The sequence below is a fragment of the Vanellus vanellus genome (genome assembly GCF_965231255.1).
Source record: "Vanellus vanellus genome assembly, chromosome: 1".
In the NCBI taxonomy this organism is placed as follows: Eukaryota; Metazoa; Chordata; class Aves; order Charadriiformes; family Charadriidae; genus Vanellus; species Vanellus vanellus.
The window spans coordinates 1,997,956-2,019,461 of NC_138905.1; the positions used below are offsets into that span (position 1 = coordinate 1,997,956).

The 21,506-nt window shown below is 52.3% G+C and overlaps 3 protein-coding genes across 3 annotated transcripts; 1 reads left to right on the forward strand and 2 right to left on the reverse strand.

The window, feature by feature from the left end:
- Positions 1–3,647: 3,647 nt before the first annotated feature.
- On the forward strand, positions 3,648–7,135 carry LOC309668796 (tubulin alpha-1D chain-like; the record flags this gene model as incomplete). Its single annotated transcript, XM_082479293.1, has 3 exons — positions 3,648–3,849; positions 5,183–5,331; positions 6,076–7,135. 3 exons carry the CDS (start codon positions 3,648–3,650, stop codon positions 7,057–7,059), a joined length of 1,335 nt encoding a protein of 444 aa, XP_082335419.1. The 3' UTR covers positions 7,060–7,135.
- A 3,533-nt stretch (positions 7,136–10,668) lies between these two features.
- Positions 10,669–12,712, reverse strand: LOC309678410 (tubulin alpha-1C chain-like; the record flags this gene model as incomplete). The annotated part of the gene is made up of 3 exons (XM_082491433.1): positions 10,669–11,640; positions 12,149–12,297; positions 12,484–12,712. The coding sequence occupies 3 exons, from the start codon at positions 12,710–12,712 to the stop codon at positions 10,669–10,671; spliced, it is 1,350 nt and encodes a 449-aa protein (XP_082347559.1).
- A 5,959-nt stretch (positions 12,713–18,671) lies between these two features.
- UCN3 (urocortin 3) lies at positions 18,672–19,244 on the reverse strand (the record flags this gene model as incomplete). The annotated part of the gene is made up of 1 exon (XM_082498291.1): positions 18,672–19,244. The coding sequence occupies one exon, from the start codon at positions 19,242–19,244 to the stop codon at positions 18,774–18,776; it is 471 nt and encodes a 156-aa protein (XP_082354417.1). The 3' UTR covers positions 18,672–18,773.
- Between the last annotated feature and the right edge of the window lie 2,262 nt (positions 19,245–21,506).

The window sequence follows — 21,506 nt, forward strand, 5'->3', positions numbered from 1 at the left end:
GCTGTCAACCTGTTGCAACTGTGGCTGAACCAAAGAAAGTTGAGAACCTTTTAATGGAAGAATGGAGAGGTAAATAAAGGAATTAGTAAACAAGTTTACCACTAACTACCCTTGTCTACCTGCTGCTAGTAACCACACAGGCAGTACTGAGTCTTAAGGGCAGATCCAGAGCAGTCTTAAAGATGTACATACCCGTTTGCAGAATGGGGCCAAAACTGGCTCAGTCTCCTCATGTCAGGTCTTGGCAGGAGGGCAAAATGAACCCTTCATGGCCAGCAGGCGAACAGAGGGCCTGAGCCTACACCTGAATGTCCCAGAGGTGCACAAATCAGCAGATTCCCTCCAAAGGTCAGTGGGGATACAGAACAAAGACCCAAAATTGCAGAATTATGTCTAAAAATAGACAAGATACAGCATATCAGTGGCAGTGCTTTGAATAATGATAAAGGGAAGATTGTTTCTGCTGGGTAAAATGAATCATATGGGGGCACACAAACTTCCCCAGAGTTTCCTTTTTTTTAGCCAAACCCGAACTTCCGCATCTACTTCTCCCCCTCCCCTCAGTTGAGGCTTTTTGAAAAAAAATATGAAAAAAGTTCACATTGCGCTGTACCCAAGGCTGTTTAATCACAGAAATCACACCAGCTTAGATGCTAATAGATCATTTTATCCCTTGCTGTTTCTAGGGATGCAAAGGAAAAGGAGCTCTGTTCCTTTAAGCTAGCAGAAAGCTTCTTTATATTCAGGTGGAGTCAAGCCTTCCTGGGCTATAAAGTTGCAGGGAGAGGCAGGGGCAGCAGCTGTTTTGCTTAGATCTTAGCAAGCCTCCAGTCTCATCATGGTAAGAGCATGCCTTCTCTTTGTATTAGTCTAAACTTAAAATATAGACTGTATATTTTCCAAGTGTACTGAGCTAAATAGCTTACTTGCTCTGTTTCTCTCCTTTCTCTTGGGGATGTTAATTACAAACAGCTTTGATTGCTGATTACCTTATGGTTCATTGATTCAATGTTTGCTCCTTATAAGGGAAAAGTGAGGGACTTGGTTGGAGAAGAGCTATTTAAGTGGCCTCTTGCTGCTTTTCACTCTGAGTTTGCAGCTCCTGAGGTGGGGTCTGTAGGGTTGTAAAGTTTCTGTCTCTTTACTGCAAGTTGGGTTTTACTTTTTTGGGGGGGGGGGGAACCAGCACATCTTGATACACAGCTATGGGATAGACTAAAGTTTAAATTTTGACACTGCTGGCCCTTTTCCCAAAGTTTAGCACTTCAACTCTCATGTTGCCACAGGGAACTAGTGCAACTTGAAGAGACCTTTGGGGTTTTTTATTTCCTTAGGAGTGAGCTGCCATGTTGCCTTTGTCTGCTACAAACCCTTGGGATTAGATACTAAATGAATAAAGTCGCCCTTTCCTTCTTGCTTTGTAGTTGAATCTTTGCTCTAAAGAGTTTGCGGCTGTGAAACTGAAGTGGCTTGATCTGGTTACTTAAAAAACTGCAACCCTGAACAGTGCTAGCTGATCTAGCTGAAACTTTTTGTAAAGAATAGTGCAACTGTCACCTCATTGCGAATGCAAAAAAAGTAACATGTTGGAAAATCTGATGGTGTCCCTTTGCATGTTGCAAATGGAAGGAAACTTCAAAGTAACTCCTAGGGAGTCAGCTTTTTGAACTTTTCCTTTTATCTGCTGACTTCTAGAGTCTGTTTTGGCTATAAAACAGTTAAACATTTACATGGTATTTCCAATGGGAAAATCAGCTGGACAACAATAGGCTGCCTATAGCCAGAGTCTGTAAAATGCAGTTCATCTTGATGCAAATGTTGGAGATCTGGGATCTCAAAATAACCTTCTGGCATATTTGGGGGGGGGGAGGGGGGACACCCTACAGAAAAAAAAGCTGCACTTTTTTCCTTCCAGCAGGCCCCTCTTCTTTTTTTTTTCCTTTGTTCCCATTCCCTGTGATCTGGGCTGAAAATACCAGTGCTCCCTTGAAGCAGGTGCTGGGACTAGGGAACTGGGAGAGGATAGTGAGCGGAGCAGCTGTCCCAGCTCGTGCTCGCAAAGTGGCCGTGGCGCTGACCCTTGCAAATTGTGGTGAGGAGCTATTGCAACCATCTTGCGGAGAGGGATGGGCAAATGGCAGTCAGCATTTCCCACATAGTGCAAATATCAACTTGGAGAGGGAGGACTTAAACACAGCCTCCACGCCCAGCAGAACTGGTGGTCTTGGCCCAGACTGGGATTAAGTGGTGTTTAGCCAGCTGTGGGTAAAGGAGTTGGTGTCCCTCTGTGGTACCAGGAGCATTCATTCAGTTGGTGTCTAGCTTTATGGTGGATGGCCTGGGCGTGTGGTGGCCATTGGAGTTGCTTGAGAGCTGAGAAGTGTCTTGGCACATCCATGTTTGGAGACTAAGAGGGGAGAAGCTACATTGCACCTTTCTCCCGATGGCTACTGCCTCGAGTACTTGGTGCCCTGGACTGTCTAACATTACTTAGAAGGTAGTGACTTTCAAGTGAGAGAGTCCCTCTGGTAGGATAGTTAGGCCTAGGGTTGTGCACGCACAGAATGTCCTCTCAGCCCCAAGACAACTGGGTTGTCAGTGGCATTTGTTATGTTATGCTCTGCTCAAGGTGGGCTACCTGGAGCAGGGGAGCTAGGCATATCTCTGGGGACCCCCAGCTCTGGGTAGGACTGGGTGGTGCTGTGAAATGAACCCAACTGCCCATCAATGCTACAAATAATGGGATCAGCCGCACTGCTTGCCATCCCCAGGTGGGATCACCAACTCCCTTTCATGGTGATCCTTTGGGAAGCAGCACCGCCCCATGCCATCCATGGCAGTAATTGGGAGTCTCTGCTTGGGCGCTGAGACATGAGCCTCTGTCATCGCTGCAGCAGTGCTTTGATCTTGGGGTAGTGGAAACAGTAGAGATGCCAATTACCCAGGGAAGTGCACAACCATCAAAAGTCCCCAGAGAGTCTCCAGAAGACACCAGTACCTCCAATACTGCCCTGGAGTTAGTTAGAGGCTCCTGGAGGGTGACCTGGTTAAATAAGGACTCCAAGCCTTTCCCCAGGTGTCAGCCTGCCCTTGTTTTGGCCCCAGGCAACTACTGGTTTCCTCCAGCCTCATTTCCCACTGTGACTCCCAGTTTGGCTGTGGGTTTCCCAAGCTTGTCTTCTCCCCGCTTGGTGCAGAGACTTTTAGAGTGAGGGAACCCAGAGCTGTTGTCCCTGATGCCCCATTTCTCTGGGACCCAGGGGACTGACAGATTCTCCACTCTGTGGCGGGGCCAGTTAAGCACCGAGCGAGGAGCCAGCACTGCTCAGCTGCTTCCTGCCTCAGTGTGAAGCCCATCACCTCCTTCCTTCCTCCTCCCCTGGGCTGGGAGAGCCCTTCCTAGGGATGCTATGTCTGTGGCTCGGCTGTGTCCAGCTGCCCAGCAGATCATGGTTTGATCCTTGCTCCAACTCCCAGTGGTGGGCGGAAGCCGCCTGTTTCCCTCATCATCCGCAGTAGCAAATGGCTCAAACGAGAACCGCGGGGGCTAGTGCTAAGTCACAGGATGTCTAAAAATCGCCTTAACAAGCCATTTCCCCTTCCAGAGGGAGTGCATTTCCATCCACATCGGGCAGGCTGGCGTGCAGATGGGCAATGCCTGCTGGGAGCTGTACTGCCTTGAGCACGGGATCCAGGCGGATGGGACGATTCCTGGCCCCAAGCAGGTGAAACCTGTGGAGCCGAAGTCTGAACAAGTGGATTCTTCTTTTGAGACCTTCTTCTGTGAGACAGCATCTGGGAAGCACGTGCCCCGAGCAGTGTTCATAGACTTGGAGCCCACTGTCATTGGTAATAGTGGGGCAGCTGGGTGTTGTGGCATCTTTAACCATGATTCCTGATTCTTTTTTCCTTGGAGCTTCTGTTGCTGCCCATATTGCCCAGCAGCTCCCACTCCTCTGCTCTAGGAAAATGTCTCCAGCCATCAGGAGACAGAGTTTGCATTTCCAAATGGACTCGGGAGTGACAAACCCATTACTCTTAATACACTGAGTTGTCTTTAGTTGATCCCTGCTTTTAAGAGACCTGCTGTCTAGAGCAGGCTCCTCAGCAGGTATAAAGTGGCATGGGTTTATCAACCTCAGTGGCTCTGAACTGAATTACACCATCCTATTATCTGATGTGGCACACCTGGTTTTCATGCTACCTGTGAAACATCTTTGGGCAGATGGGTGCCACAAATGTCATAGTTCTGTGGAAACTGGGTGTCTTGCTACTGCAAGCTGTCTACTTCTCCTTCCACCTCCATTAATGATCTCTGGGGGTTTGACTTGATCATGGCACTTTAATTTGATTTAGAGTACCTTCCTAGAAAACAAATTCTTTTTTTGCTCGAGGAACTGGCGGAAACGACTCCCAACCACCTGCATCCATCTACCTGTTTCTGCCTTCTAGGCTTTTTCTGAGTGCTTGCTCCTATCTTATCATCTAGGATGTCTGACTCATTATTTCATGCAATGGAAGGAATGTAGACTTTTGTTTTGGTTCCACTTAATTTTTAGGCACCTTATCAAGGCACTAAATTGGGAACCTCGTGAGCAGGCCAGTAGAATATGAAATGTATCCAATATTGAGACTGAGTGGGTTTAAATACCCGCTGGAGGTGTCTCCAACCTCATTGACTGCATGGAACCTAGAGAAACGGCTCCTTATGCCTGTCTTCCTAAGGTGCCTGAAGCTGGGTTGAATACACCTAGCAGAAATGTCAACGCTGGGGGCACTCTGTCTCCTCTTCAGTGTGCTGTAGAGCAGAGGATGGAGGAGGTAGTGCTTCCAGCCACCTCCAGATGCTTTGCAACAAGCAGAAACACAAGCTGCATGTGGCAACTATAATCCTGCAATAATGTTGGAAACACAGGCAGTGTCCTAACTCTTTAAGCCAAAGTACATTAGGGTATCGAAGTGGCTGCTGGGTAAAGATGGAGGCGGTATAGCAGGACCTTGACAAATTAGCCTGGACAGGGTTATTCTTACCCCTTCCATTATTCCCAGTCTGAACCAACGATGCCATGACTGTCATCTCACATGGGCTCCTGGTAGATTTGCTATGTGTTTTACTCTGTCACACTAATGTCTAGAACCTGTAACTGTGTGCTGCTCTCCATGACTGCTCCTCCTTGTGTAGATGAGATCAGGACTGGGGCCTACCATGCGCTCTTCCACCCAGAGCAGCTCATCAGTGGCAAGGAAGATGCTGCCAACAACTACGCCCGTGGCCACTACACCATTGGAAAGGAGATTATAGACACTGTCCTCAGCAGAATTCGTAAAATGGTAAGAAGAACCACCAGTCTTTCTCTTAGAATGACACGCCATGGACAATACAATTAAAATTTAGGTTTGGGGTGAAAGTCTTAAAAGAAAAACAACTTTATGTGAGCTCCAAGGGCCGCTGCTGCTGTGATTAGGTTTGGGGCTCAATAAAGCAAGGGGCTATTTGAACCTGTATATCTGCCCTAAAAGCAACTGTCATTACATGTCATGTATGTATAAAGTGATACAACACTAGACCTAAGGGACAGAAGAGAAGGACTTTTGATCACAGTGAAACCACACCCTAGTTGTGCAATTGTGGATATTAATTCTAAATGGACAATTGGTAGCCGGGCTGGGTAGACCAAACTCCACATTTGATAGGCGTGAAGCAGGATTGTAACAATGTCCTTGGTTGCCCGTCAGTGAAATGTTTTTGAGATGTTGCCTAAGAGTTTAGGACCCACATGCTACCTCCCATCCCCTCTCATGCAGTGAGGTATTCATTGAGCTGATAATGGAGCAATTTGCCAAGAGTTTCCATCCTACCATGCAGAGCTACCTATGGCAGCTCCACGGAAATGCTGCAATTGAGTAACAAGTATATTTAATGTGCTCAGGAGGGTGACATACTGAGGGAACCCACTATAGGGATTGGGTGCACTCTGGCCAGTAAGTGCTCCAGGTAGAATTATGGCTTTATTAATTGGGGTAGTTATTCCAGTCCTCAACAGAGAGAGGTAAATATACATTATTCTGCTGCAGGCTGACCAGTGCAGTGGCCTCCAAGGGTTCCTGGTCTTCCACAGCTTTGGGGGAGGCACAGGCTCTGGGTTCACCTCCCTCCTCATGGAGCGGCTCTCTGTGGAGTACAGCAAGAAGTCCAAGCTGGAGTTCTCTGTGTACCCAGCCCCACAGGTCTCCACGGCAGTGGTGGAGCCCTACAACTCCATCCTCACCACCCACACCACCCTGGAGCACTCGGACTGCTCCTTCATGGTGGACAACGAGGCCATCTATGACATCTGCAACCGCAACCTGGACATCGAGCGTCCCACCTACACCAACCTCAACAGGCTGATTGGGCAGATTGTCTCGTCGGTCACTGCCTCCTTGAGATTTAACGGTGCTTTGAATGTTGACCTGATTGAGTTCCAGACCAACCTGGTACCCTACCCACGGATACACTTCCCGCTCACCACCTACGCGCCCATCATCTCGGCAGAGAAAGCCTACCACGAGCAGCTGTCTGTGCCGGAGATCACCAATGCTTGCTTTGAGTTCTCCAACCAGATGGTGAAATGTGATCCGCGCCGGGGCAAGTACATGGCATGCTGCCTGCTGTACCGGGGCGATGTGGTGCCCAAGGATGTGAACGCTGCTATTGCAGCCATTAAAACACGCCGGTCGATCCAGTTTGTGGACTGGTGCCCCACAGGCTTCAAGGTGGGTATCAACTACCAGCCTCCCACGGTGGTGCCCGGGGGTGACCTGGCCAAGGTGCAGCGGGCTGTCTGCATGCTGAGCAACACCACGGCCATTGCGGAGGCGTGGGCCCGCCTGGACCACAAGTTTGACCTGATGTATGCCAAGCGAGCCTTTGTGCACTGGTACGTGGGGGAGGGCATGGAGGAGGGGGAGTTCTCCGAGGCCAGGGAGGACCTGGCTGCCCTGGAGAAGGATTATGAGGAGGTTGGAAGGGACTCAGCAGATGGAGAAGAAGATGAGGCTGATGAGGATGAGTATTAACAAACTGCAGTCTTTTCTTAATGAAGTCAAACCTCAGATGAAATACAAACCCGCTGTCATCAGGCTAAACTGGTCCTGAGTGCCTGGAGGTGCCAAAGGATTATCCTGAACCTCAATGCTACTGTTTGACGTATTATACCTTTTCTGCTTGCATAGTCTATGTGCTCATAGCGCACTTCTGTAGCATGGGTGTCTCGAGCTTTATCACGCTGCTGTTTATCGATGAGTGAAGCTGAATAGGTGCCTGGCTTAGTGTTGGGGACGCATCCTGCCTGGGCAGAGGGTCCTGGTTCCTAGTCCAGGGGATAATGTGGCAAGCTGCCTGCTTTGGCTGGAATGGCAAACTCTTGCTCTGGCTTTTACTGTAAAAGCACCTTTTAATTAGAAATGTACCTGTACACTTCTATGCAACTCTTTTGTATTTGAATAAAGACTTTTTTTTTTTTTGCTTTGAGTTCTTTGGATTTAATCAGGTTGTTTGTGTGGGGAGGTCCCTGCTGCACGGATGCTGTCTCGGGGAGAAGAGCAAATGCTGATAAGGGTGTCCTTTGGTAGGCCATCTGTGAGGATCATCAGCCATAATTATTGCTGTGAGGGATATGTCCTATATCCTACAGGCACTTGACTGTTTGGAGCTGGATGCCACTTCTGACCCTGAAGAGCAGCCCAGAGGAAGCGTGTCTGAGAGCAGGCAGGGAACCCCCTGTTTGACCAGTGCCAAGTGGGGACTGGTGCTTGAGTAAAAAGCACCTTTCTGGTGGGGTTTTGCCTCTCGCCATCTCTGGTGAAGCTTACTTGTTGCCTGAGCAGCTCTTGGCTGTTGGCACAGTCCTGTTGCTCTGGGCTGGGGTCTCCGGAGTTGTTTGAGTTGGTGTGAGTGTGAAACCAGCCCCATGTGCCTGGGGTTGGAGTTTGCCCCAGGGATGTGAGCCAGGTCCATGTGATGGGGTGACTCAGGAGGAAAAGCAATGAAATACCCATGATAAGATATGGAGAGGGAGGGTTCATAAGCCTGTGGGACAGGAGAATGGCTGGCTCCATACTGTGTTAAGTCTCTAGGTGCCCTGTGTGTGGCTGTTGCATTACACTTTTTGTTGTATGCCACAGCCCCACATCCACCCCCAGACCTTCGCCATCCCCTGTAGCTATAACTGCCCTCTCCCCCGATGGGGGTATGATTCCAGAGGTGTTCCCAAAGCAATGCACTGGGAGGTACAGCCAGGGATGGTTTGAGGGAGGGGGAGGTGTTGCTGCGTCCTATACTTGGGAGATGGAGGTGGAAGAAGCCCAGAGCTCATCCTTGGCTGCTGTTAGTCCAGAAAGCCAGGGTGCTGACAGCAGGAATAGGCAGCAGATGGACCCCGAGGAAGCTCTCTTTTAGGCTGAAGCCTCCTCCATGCACAAGTCACTGCTGTGGGAATGCCTGAGCAATGTTAGGCACATCCCATTGCTGTCAGAGAGGGTGAGCAGACTACCCTCTGAGGCTACGCCTTCTGGGGATGGTTCTCTCCATCTTCAGCTTTGCTCTGCTGATGGAGCCCATTGAGACAGCCCAAAGTTGTTAGGGCTCAGTGGGCCTCCTCTCATCCACCCTAGGTGGTCACTTTCTATTCCCCATTTCCTGGGGACAGGACTAACCCACCTCTTTGGTTTCCACTTGGTTGTCCCCACACCATGCCCCTAGCACTGACAATGACCCTCACAGGGGAACGGTAACTGCTCCATTTGCCAGAAATTAGACTGTTCAGGGCTCAAAGATACTTTCCAAAAGAATAAAGATGACTTCTGTCTCTGTGCCCACAGGTACATGTGCTGGGAATTTTCCAGGCATGGTCTTGAGGGCTGCCACTGTTCCTTGGTGGCTTCATTCCCCACAGACAGCTAGGACTGGAAGCCACTAGTTCGGTCCCCTCAAAATGTGAGTGACAGCAGGCTAGGGGGACACATGAGGTGACCATCACTCCAAGCCAAGCCAGTGTGACTGAGCAAAGGCAGGAGCATATCCATGTGCATCTACAACTTGAAAGCAATCAACACAACACCAGGGCTGATGTAATTGAAGCAGTTGTGTATTACTGAAGTCAATTACTCCTCTATGTCCATCAGCACAGACCTGCTCCTGCCCTCCCACAAACACAGTGAGGGAGAGAAAGAAAGGATTTTCCTTGGGGAGAAAGAAATCCCATGGCTTTTCAGGAGTTGGCACCTCCAGCTTGATGGCTGTGACCTCTCCATGAGTGGTGGATCCTCCAGACCCACACCCAAGAGCAGCACAGATTCAGCTTTATTTTTCCCTACCTGTGTGATGGAGTAGCAAAGCTGGTCATAAAAAAAAAAAAAAAAAAGTCCACTAAACAGCAACACATGGAACAGTCTGAAGGATCTATGTTTCCACCGTGTTGCTCCAGCCCATTCACCACCATTTGCTCACTGCTTCATTACTGCAGTACTGGTTGATCTCAGGGCAGGTTTGTTCATTGTTGTCCTGCAGGAAGAAGGCTCAAGGTGCCTGTAGAGCTCTGCCATTGGCTTCTCAGAAGGTCTTGGCCAAGTTCCCTCTTCCTTGGTGCTATCCAACCCTGATCCAGCAGGGCTTTAATAATAACCACCTTCAACCACCCTTGCCTCAAGGTTGTTTAAGCCTTCCTCCAGTGCATTGCAGAGCCAGTACTGTCAACCCTTCGATCACAGCCTGGCTGCAGCTCCAGCTTGCCCACCATAACCCAGCCAGCACCTTTTCTTGGAGGACAGGAGACTCCCCAGTGAAGAAATCATCTGCTCCAGACCGGGAAATCTGCAGAGGTCAAAGTTAAATCCCCCTTTTCCAGCTCATTGTCTGTCTGCAGGGATTTTTGCATCGTGTCTGGGGAGCAGCCATCACCCAGCGCAGCAGGGAAGGAATTCTAACTGGGGAGATGGGTCCTTGCTTTAGAACTTAGAGCTAGGACATGGTTTGGCTGCTTTTGCAGGGGTCTGGCAGATAGCAGACGTATTTCAAGTCTCATCCTTAACTCCAGTTAGACTTCCAGGCAGTCCCAGTCCTGGCAGCTGGACATGGATTGCTTTAGCAGGGCTCTGCATGGCAGCAGGGGACCAGAGAAGCCTGATCCCCCTCCCAGGTATGCCTTGGAGCAGAGAGCAGCACAGGATACCCAGAGCCACTGTGACTGAGCACACAGAGAGGCCATGGGGAGCCAGTGCCCAAGTGGGATCATCACCCTAATGACAGTTTTAACCCCAGCAGTTCCACCCCAGGGCAGATGGGTCACACTATGATGTCACCCACTCCAGTTCACAGGGCTCACCTCAGCATCTACAAGCAGAAAAGCCCCATGGGTAGGACTGCAGTGACCAAGGCATCATGGGAACCATCCTACAGCCACCACCCCCACCCCACCATAAACCAGTTAGGTGGAACATCAAGACAGGAAAAGATATTTTGCTGGTCACCATTTATTCAGCCAAGACATATGCTTTCACATGTCTTGAGTTGCTTTCTGCCAAGCTGCAGAGTTTCCAAGTCACATTTCTTCAGATCTTCCCTGGAAGGAATTGCAAGACTGGCAACCAAAAAGCTTCATCCAAGCTGCCTTCCCACAGGTAAAAAGACTATTCTTCATCACACTCCCATCCATCTGCTGAGTCCCTTCCAACCTCCTCATAATCCTTCTCCAGGGCAGCCAGGTCCTCCCTGGCCTCGGAGAACTCCCCCTCCTCCATGCCCTCCCCCACGTACCAGTGCACAAAGGCTCGCTTGGCATACATCAGGTCAAACTTGTGGTCCAGGCGGGCCCACGCCTCCGCAATGGCCGTGGTGTTGCTCAGCATGCAGACAGCCCGCTGCACCTTGGCCAGGTCGCCCCCAGGCACCACCGTGGGAGGCTGGTAGTTGATACCCACCTTGAAGCCTGTGGGGCACCAGTCCACAAACTGGATCGACCGGCGTGTTTTAATGGCTGCAATAGCAGCGTTCACATCCTTGGGCACCACATCGCCCCGGTACAGCAGGCAGCATGCCATGTACTTGCCCCGGCGCGGATCACATTTCACCATCTGGTTGGAGAACTCAAAGCAAGCGTTGGTGATCTCCGGCACAGACAGCTGCTCGTGGTAGGCTTTCTCTGCAGAGATGATGGGCGCGTAGGTGGTGAGCGGGAAGTGTATCCGTGGGTAGGGTACCAGGTTGGTCTGGAACTCAGTCAGGTCAACATTCAAAGCACCGTTAAATCTCAAGGAGGCAGTGACCGACGAGACAATCTGCCCAATCAGCCTGTTGAGGTTGGTGTAGGTGGGACGCTCGATGTCCAGGTTGCGGTTGCAGATGTCATAGATGGCCTCGTTGTCCACCATGAAGGAGCAGTCCGAGTGCTCCAGGGTGGTGTGGGTGGTGAGGATGGAGTTGTAGGGCTCCACCACTGCTGTGGAGACCTGTGGGGCTGGGTACACGGAGAACTCCAGCTTGGACTTCTTGCTGTACTCCACAGAGAGCCGCTCCATGAGGAGGGAGGTGAACCCAGAGCCTGTGCCTCCCCCAAAGCTGTGGAAGACCAGGAACCCTTGGAGGCCACTGCACTGCTCAGTCTGCAGCACCAGGGAAAGAGCGAGAAGGACCTAGTTACTGGAGTTGTTCTGGTCTCATTGGACTTCAATTAAGCTAAAGTACTCCGTTCAACCATCAAGTTTAAAGCACACCCCCCCCCCCCCCCCTTACTACTGCTTCCACTTCTAACAGGTGAGATCTCTTCGACACAGAAAACGCAGCTGCTTTTAAATCATCTCACCTTTTAGCAGGAAGAAAGGCCTGGCCTGAAAGTGACACACTGGGTCAGACAGAGGCCCATGAGAGTAGCAGTCAAGAATATTAGGAAGAGTCTGAAGGTCACTCAGAGGGCATCTCTAGTCCCTTGCTTTCCCCTTGAGTCCCAACGAGCAAGATGCACGCCCACGTGCATCTTGTCATTTTGCTCCAGATCACAGTGGCATGGTCAAGTTGACCAAGAACTGCTTGCCCTTCCTCCCCATTGCATCTCTTGACGGCCAGGACCAGAGCCAGCGTGCTAAAGCAGAAGACCCTCCACAGCATTGTTACCATTTTCCGAGCCCTGTCAACAACAAAGTCAATGATCTCCATCCCAACGCTGTAGTGGCCCCGAGCATAGTTGTTGGCAGCATCTTCTTTGCCACTGATGAGCTGCTCTGGGTGGAAGAGTGTGCGGTAGGTCCCAGTCCTGATCCTATCTGGAGGAAGTTGAGATCTGAGTGTCACTGGCACAAGATCCACTGTCTACCAAGTTACTTGCACTAATTTAGATGCAGTTTCACATGGAAGCTGGCAGCAGTTTGGGTGGCCAGCACTACACTTCAGGGCAGAGAAGGTATTCCCCACCCCCAAGAAGTTTAGAGACATTGTGTGACTTGACTTACCAATGACAGAGGGCTCCAGGTCAACAAACATTGCTCTGGGCACATACTTCCCTGATCCTGTCTCACTGAAGAAGGTCCCAAAGGAAGAGCCTGCTTGCCCTGAGGACGCAGTGGAGGAGATGATGCCATCTGGCCCAATGCCATGCTCCAGGCAATACAGTTCCCAACAGGAATCGCCCATCTGGACACCAGCCTGGCCAATGTGAACAGAAATACACTCCCTCTGCATGGAGATGGGAGAGAAGAGGAAGTTATGAATGTGCACTGAGGAATTAGACTAAGGCTGGCGCTTCTGGATGTCTTATACACGGCCAACAATCAACAGACAAGAGGAGCATCAGCCCAGCTTGGTGGCAGCCAGGGTGTTTTCTCCATAGCAGGCACCCAAGAGCTGCTGAACAAGCAACAGCTGAGCATTAGCCCTTCAGAGGGATGTTGACATCTCTCACCAAGGCATATGCAGAGATTAGGGCATTGCGGTAGGTCCTTCTGCATCCCACAGTTCTCATTACACTGCTTAACAGCCCTGTTCCCAGAAGCAGGCCACCAAGCCCAGCTCCTGAACCTACAGCACGTGAGAGCCGTCAAGTCCAACTGCTCATGGTTTCTTCTCTTTGCTCTGCCGATCCTGCCTTGGGGCAGAAGACAGGGCACAGACAGCCTTCCTGGGTGCTTCACCTGAGGCGGAGGGAATGATTCAGCCCAGCCAGTCTTAGCAGCAGTGCAAACACTCCCACTCCCCCTCCCCCTCCCCCTCCCCCCCCCCCCCCCCCCCAGGCCCTTCCCAAGGTAGACCTCTCCCCACCCACATGGGCAGCAACAGTGGCAAAGGACCTCTACCTCTCTCTGACGGGAGAAGCTTGTGCTGTTGGGCTTTGAGTATTGACTGTCAGTTTCTCATCTCCATTTAGACCAGATGCGGCCCCACAGGATCAGCTGGCTGGAGCCAGTTAGAGAGGGTCCAAGCTAGGATAGGTAGGGACCAATTCTTCATCTTCTCCATACAAGACTAGCAGTTGCCCCATGAAGCAACTGCTCTTGGCTTGAACCAAAAGGAGTTCTCATGCAGAAGGTGTGGTTGAGCTCTTTAACTCCTCAGCACAGGAGGCTGTGAAAACCAAGCTTTTGGGTTCAGAGGGGCCAAACTAGAGACTTCCACTGAGGCTTACTGGGGGGGGGGGGGGGGGAAACCCACACATCCAATTCAGGAAGCCCTTAACTACAAGGCAGGGAAGTCTCAGATGGGGATACCAAAGTCTGCCCTTACAACTTGCTTTTAGCTCCGGCCTGAGCAGGGCACCGGGCTGCTGGAGACCCAGCACAGCAACTCTCAAGTTATCTTCTTGCAAGAAGCCTGGCACAGCAGGAGCTCTGCCAACACAGGAACAGGGCAGCAACAGCCTACAGGAGAGCAAAGGGTCCTGCCCTGAGGGTTGAGATCTAATGTATCAGCCCTCAGCTACCACTGCATTCCTTCTCCTACACAAACAGTTCCAGGACAGCCGTAGCCACTCCCCACCCCAGGGCCAGAACTGCGATGCTGAGCCAGTCTCCACAAGGGGACACCTTCATCCCCTGCTCCAGATCTGCCCCAGCCTCACAGCAGCACCAGATGGGCACCTAACTCAGTCTTGGATCAGATGTGTCATGGTTTAACCATACCAAGACTTTCAAAGTATCTTCATGCAGGGGGACAGGCAGGTCTGAAGTCATTTCAGCAGGCTAGTCCTCCCCAGGTCTGGAAGAGGTAGGCACCAGGCTTGCAAGGCCAACCCAGATCTGGAGGCCAGCTCCCAAGCACAAGCTCTGCACCCTCAAGAGCTCCTTCTCCAGGACTCACCATATGCTCCTCTATAGCCCACAACCACTTTAACCCCCCAGGAAACCCACAGTCAGGGGCAAGACACCTTCCCCCAGCTGGAAGGGCAAGACACCTCCAGCTCCATCCTCCTGCAGAGCTGGGAAGGACCAGCCATGACCCTCAGGGAAGTAAACCCAAGCCCCACCAAGCTACTCACCATGGCTCTCAACCACCTGGGCTCCTCACCACAATCACCACTACCTCACTGAGGACACACCCTACCTGCCTCCCTCTTGGGCCTTTTATAGCAGGTAGAGCCGGGCTCTCTGCTAAATGTCTCTCTGCTCAAGGGGTCCCTCCTCCTGTCCCATCCTCCTGCAGGCACAGACCAGTGAAGGGTTCAGGTGTTTCTGCCCCAGGAGGTGGAGCCATGTGGGGTAATCCAGGTGCTTGGAATGATTTGCACCTGCCGACCTATGGAGTTTGGGGTTTCTTTGGCTTTTAAGTACTCATGCAGCATTGCTTTCCCCATGATGTCTAAGAGCACTTTCTGTGACATCAGGAAAAGTGCTTTGAATTTTTTTTTTTTGGGGGGGGGGGGGGATTGGGGGGAGTATCTGGTTTTATTTGTTTAAAGAATGAGGCTCATTTTTTAAGACTTTCTTTTCAATCTGCAGGGCTGGAAATGTGCTTTCTACTTTCCATTCCCCCTTTCCAAATGCAAACAGAACATCTGTTGAATCTCCTGGGGATGGACAGGCATTGCAGGAGGGGGCTCCTGCCTTGGAGTAACGTCATGGGGCTGGAACGGCTTCTCCAGCACTGATGCCATGAGAAAGCCTGGCTACCATGGCTCCAGGGCAGTGCTGGCTCCTCAAACGGGACCCGGCTAACTTGGTTGTGCCTGAATTTTGCAGCATCCCCCTCCCTGGCCCCAGGCCATGGACAGTGCAGAGACCAGAGTTCTCCCCAGCCCACCCCATGGAGCTGCGTCCCACTGCCAGAGAGGACCACAGGACCTGTGTGTTGCTGGCACACTGGTGGGAGAGGAGACTTCTCTGTTCCTCAGTGTCCTTTCTCTAAAATAGGGATAAGAGCTACTAGGTGGGCAAAAATTCATCAGAGATGCTGAGACTGTTATGTTGGGATGATGGATGTCCTGGAGGACTTTGGGCAGAGAGGTGACAGTACATGGCAGAATGCCAGGACTTAGAGGCACCAGTGAGACTGTCATATTGCAAATGGACAATGGTTTTATTTTCCATGCCGCATAAACAAAAGCAAGAAACTTGCTGACATGAGATATCCCAGAGGCCAGAAACACAAGTTTTAAGATCTGTTCTAGACTTAAGACATGGAGGCTGCCTCTATGTGAACACAGCCCCACCTGGTCCAGCTCAGAGCAGGACAAGACATCCCAGGAGCAGGATAGGACATCCCAGGAGCAGGACTGGACTTCCTAGGAGGCTCTTGTGCCACCAGGGATGGCTCCCTCTAGGTCTATCTGCAGCCTGAAGTGCATCTCACCCTCCTACTTGGGTCTCAGCTTTTGATGTAACTCTCTGCAAGGCCACCATGTTCTTGGTGCTCTCTGTCCTGAGGTATATGGGCTAACTCTGCCCACAGTCACTGCTGGAAAGCAGCTTGGTTTATCTAGCCAAGATTCCATGTATGTGGATGTGGATGTGGGTACCTCCCACACAGCAGGAGTGTATTTTTGGCCAGATGCTCAATGCCTGTTGAGTTACACTGCCTGAATCCTTTCCTCACCAGCTGGGCACGGGACCTCCTTGATCCCAGGATGGGCTTCAACCCTGGGCGTTGCCTAAACCACTGCAACATCTCTGGCTTGCTCTGATGTGGGTGAAGGAGGCCTTTGAGCATGGGTGTGTGGAGGAGGAGAAGAATGACAAGGGGGTTCCTGGAGGCCAGGGAAGAGCTGGCTGCCTGGGGGAAGGGTTATGAAGAGGCTGGAAGGGACCCAGCAGTGGAAGCAGAAGGATATGTTGGCTAGAGTGAGCATGGAGCAGCTGTGCAACCACGCCTGAACAAACCATTCTTTTTGAGTGCAATACTGAGAGTTTGGGTTTCATCCCGGCATGAAATGGCAGGAAAGAACGAATCCTCACCTGGCTTTTACAAAACTGGACATATCACCCCAAACAGCAACGCCGTTCTTCCCAAGCAGCGTGACCTTGGTTCTGCATGCTCCTAGACCCAGGTGGGTGCTGACGGAGATTTCAGTGCTCCTATTTCCATTCAGCTTCCTCAGGAAATCTGGCTCCTCTGACCTCCGCCTGTGTCTCAGCCCTCCAAGCAACCCCCGGTCTCACTTGGCAGAGGTTGAGAAGGAGGATTAATTTTGGAAGGGTTTGTCCAAGCCAGTGCCGGGTGTGGGTGAGACTCCCCCATGGGGATACAGCTGGGGAGGGAGGATCTCTGCTTTCCCCATCACTCGATATCAGCTGGTATCTGCTGTCCCCATCTCAGCATTGCACGTGCAAGCACAGCCTGGTGCCAGCAAACACCTTGGCTCATCTGCTGCCACGGTGTTGCTTCAACGTTAATTGCCTTCATTAAAGGGGGGTAAAAGAAAGACCCAGTGTGAGCCTCAAGCACATGAGTTTTTCAATTCCATGCATTAGCACAGGACTGAGATGTTCCCCTTGTCTAACCTGGTGCTGGGAAAGGACCCCAAGCAGGGCTGGTGTAGCTCCTCATGGCAGCTGATGGTGGGGAAAAGCTTGTTTCCAGCCTGGCCCAGTGCTTTGCTGGCCCTTACTGGGGAGTGCAGGGGGAAATCTCTTCAGCTTTCCACTCAGAGCAATGATTTCTCCCTTGGCTCTGAGCAAGTCCCTCTGTTGCTCCTTGCTGTGTCAAGACTCCTCTAGACAGCCCTGTGCATCAGAAAGGCTGAGCCTGGACAACCTCGGGGCACCTCTGGCCAAACCCATGAAGGGATGAGAGTGTGTCCAGCGGGGTGGCCGGCCAGGTCTGACCTTCCTCTGCCCTGTTTTGCCTGACCAGAGGTGAGCGGACATGTGTTTCAGCTCAGTTTCCCTGGGCATAAAATAGGGACAATGCCTATGCCCTGCTGCACAAGTGCTCAATATGCCATGGGGGATGGATGTGTAGGCTGTTGGGCTATGAAAATGTATACAGCTATATAGACTGTACATAAAGAGCCATATAGTCCAAGGCTACAGCAGACTGCAACAAGGAAAGACGTCACTGGTACATCCTTGGAGGTGAGACAGGAGGGGGTCATTGCACAGAGATGCTGTGGGCACATTGGTGTGTTGTCTGCTGGAGGTGTGTACTAAGATGGGAAGATGCTGAAGGGCCTGGTGTATTTTTTTGCTTTTCAGGCTCCGGTTAAATTTGGGTCCTGAGTGTTAGGGCTGTGGGTCAGCTAGGAGCCTTGTCCACCCAAGCATGGGCTTACTGGGGCTGAATTCAGCCTCCTCTGGGTGCCCAGTGGGGTGGAGGGGAGATGCCTGCAGCTGTGCCTCTGCAGATGGCTGGTGGGTCCATCTGCCAACCCTTCAACTGGAGACCTGTGGCCCATCTTAATGTCCCACCTACAGTGCTCCCCATGGCCATGCCCCAGACAGGGCTGGTGAGAGGTGCTTTGCTGCTCTTGGAAAACATCTCCTGGGGAAGGAGGAGCCAAATTTTTCTCTGCCTCCTATGTCTGCTACATGCAGGGATTGAGGCCAAGAGATGGAGTTTCCTGTTGGATCTGGGCTGGGGGGTGAAGAGAAAAGGAGATTTAGAGGAAGGGATAAATAGTCTGAGGTGGAGAGGTGGGAGCTTGGTGAGCTGGGGCTCAGTGGAAGGTAGAAAAGAGCAGGGTGAACAGGAATGGTGCTGATGCCCTCCCAGCTGAGACTGTTGAAGGTGCTGGTGGGGAAAGGGGTGGTTGCGAGACAACCTTAAAACCTACAGAGTCCCCAGGAGGAGAAATTGGGAAATCCCTCATGAGTTCCCCTGACCAGTCTTGCTTTTCCCTTCCCAATGCAGTGATGATTGTGTGTAGGAACAATTTGTGTATGGGGACTTGGGAGGGAGTAGGGTCTGGACCGTGGTGGGAACAGGGCCATGAGATTGAGGTTGCGGGGTGTTTGGAAAGGCTACAGGCCCAGACAAACCCAACCAATCACTGTGGAGGCGATGGGAGAACAAAGCATTGGAAACTCAAGAGATTGTAGCTTTAATAGGGACCTTCCCAAGTCGACATGTCCCCTTGCCCTGCTGCGGACATGAGCCCCTTCCCCGTGTGTGGAAATTTCCAGGAGGAGGGACGGAAGAGATTGAGAAGGAGAGAAGGATGAAGAAGAGATATGAAAGTTAAGTAGCTCTATGGGTCAAAAATATACAACACTGATATCATACACAGCCATCAGTCCCCTCTGGCCGGCAGGCTGGGGCCGGGTGGTGGCCCTACGCAGCCAGCCCTGCTCCGAGTCCCCCCTGCCCCACGGGGGGGTCACTTCCGCCGCCCGATTTGGGCCATGAGGTGCGCGTTGGCGGCAGCCTTCGCCCGCAAGTTCTTGGCTTTGGCGATGTTGAAGAGGATATTCATGATGTTGGTGGGAACATCGAGGGAGAGGGTGACCTTGGTGCGGCGGTCGCTCTTGGCCCGGTTTTGGTACGTCTTCCCCTTCACTTGTGCCTGGGAGACATATTTGTAATGGCTGTCCCCCGGGAACGTCCTTTTCCCCATCTCTTCATCCACTGCATCCTCCCCCTCCTCCTCCTCAGACAGCTCCTCTGGCGATGGGGAGTCGAAGCCACGCTTGTCCAAGATGGCGTTTTCCTCTGGGAGGGTCTTCTGGGCTTCAGCGAGGGCCGCGTTGAGGCAGCTGAAGACGGAGGCAGCGTTGTAGAGGCGGAGAGCCCGGCCGGTCTCGGCGGCACAGAGGAGGGCAAGGAGGAGCAACAGCCTGGTGTTGGGCATTGCGGAGGCCTGCGTGGTGGACAGAGCAAGGGGAGGGCAGAGATGGGCATAAGCTTCCCGCGGGGCCCCGGGCAGAACCCTATCATCCCCCCATCCTCCCACATCCCATGCTCCTGGGATCACCTCCCAGGTCCCCCCCCCCGGGGGGGTAAGGGTTAGAGCAGGTGGGAATGAGTTCTTGGGGCCTCCTCCTCCAAGGTGCAATCCCCCAGCCATTGGTTTTGGGGTGCTGGGTGGGAGGTGGGATGTTGAAGGTGCTTTGCAAGGCAGCAGCCTCCATAGAGGGGAGGATTTGGCCATCCCCTTGCTGAAACACAAGTGTCTGCTGCAGGAGAGCTGGTTTCTACCATGGCCCCTGCCTGGGGCAATCTAGTTGCAATTCTCAGGTAGCCCTCTCCACTTTGCTAACACCTCCACAACTGGGTGTACCACCAGCTGCTGTAAAAGTTGGTTTTCCTTTCAGCTCCTCTATGGTCAGCCTGAAGCCACCAGAGATGTTTCTGTGTTCTCTGAAGTTGTCAATTGCCTGTCTCACCCAACTTGGTCCGAAAAGGGCATGGAGAGTGGAGTACAGTCAGCTCCAGTGCTGGAGGGGCAATCCAATGTGATGACTCATGTCCCCTCTCCAGCTCTGACCTTGGGTGCTCTGGGATTGCCCGTTACCCCATGGCTCCATCCCCAGGACTCCCCTCCACCCTGGGTACAGGACAGGGCATCCCTGGAAACATTCCAGGTCAGTTTGAAAGGGGCTCTGAGCAACCTGATCTAATGGAAGATGGCCCTGGTCATGGCAGGGGTGGTTGGACTAGGTGACCTTTCAGGGTCCCTTCCAACTCAAATTATTCTATGAGTCTGTGGTTCTATGCCAGGCTGCCCCGTCTGATGGCACATTTAGGGTGCAGCCCCCCCTCCATGGACAGCTCTGCCTGAGGACCTTGGGGCACCTCCATATTCACAACAGCATCACTCTCTGCTTGAAAAACAGCTATTTTGGGGTCTCGGGAGGGCCAAAAACCTCAGGATAACCCCTTCTACTCCGCAAATCTCTCCACTTCCGAGTCTTGCCTCTCCAGAAAGCACCCCATCTCCCTGTATCCGCTCAAAAAGGCCACCTAAAAGGCCACAAGGGGTCTCCCGGTGGGGTCTTTGCCCTCGTCGAAGTCAGACAAGCGTCCCCGGGGCCAGCCCCGAGGGCACAAGGGCCCTCCAAGCACCGGGAGACGTGCTGGCATTCCCAATCTTCGGGCCCCATCTTGTGGCAAGCACGTCGCACGGCAAGCCCTGGCCAGGGGACAGTCCCCAGGGATGCGGGGACCTGCCTGGGGCTGGGGTTTCACCCCTGGGCTGGGGCTGTGAGTTGCTGAGTTATCTGCCATAGCGATGGGAGCGTGGAGGGGCCAAGGAGGCTGGGGAAGCCCCTGGGCAGCTCTTTTGGAGGAGGATGGCTCCTGTGGGTCTCCTTGGACATCTCTTTGGGGTACCGCTGGGGATGGAGGCTGTGCCTTCCCCGCATGAGGGGCTGCTGGGTGGGGGACATGTCCTCAGGGCCATCCAACATCAAATCAACCCCTGTGTCCCCAGGAGACGTCCACCTGGACCTGCTCTTCTGCCACGGAACCACATTCCGTGAAACTGTTGTCACCTTAACTCCTCCTTTCATTGTCCCTTGGCGGGAGAAACCAGGATGGGTTTATCCACTTAACTCTGCCCTTCGCTGTCGCCGGCAGGGGGGAGATTGGGGCAGGTGGCACAGGCAGGATTTGTGGGAGCTGCTCGATTTCCATTTCTTTGCCTCACTCCACAGAGCTCCCCCAGGCAAAAAAAAAACCACCATCCCCTTAACTCTGCCCCACACCAGACAAGAGAGGAAGGACTTACAGCAGCCCCGGCACAACCCAGGCAGTGCCGGCAAAGCCGTCGCTGTAGGATCGGGGGCGGGGGGAGAGAAGACTCCTTCCAAGGCACGCAACCCCCATGCAAGAGGGATTTGAGGCCCAAAACTCTCCTTCCCTCATCCCCAAACCAGACATTTAGACCCTGGGACTTAGTTTTTGCTTACAAAAACTTAACAGGACAAACATCTTTCTCCCACACTAAAGCCTCCCCCCTTTGAAGCTGCCTTTCAGCCCCCAGAAGATGCAGACACCCCCACCCCCAGCAAACTCCTTTGTGGCCCTTGCTAGCGGAACGGGGTGCTGGGGGCACGAATTTAGGAATTACTGAATTTCTGGCCCCTGCCTGCAGCTCCTGCTCTCCCGGGGA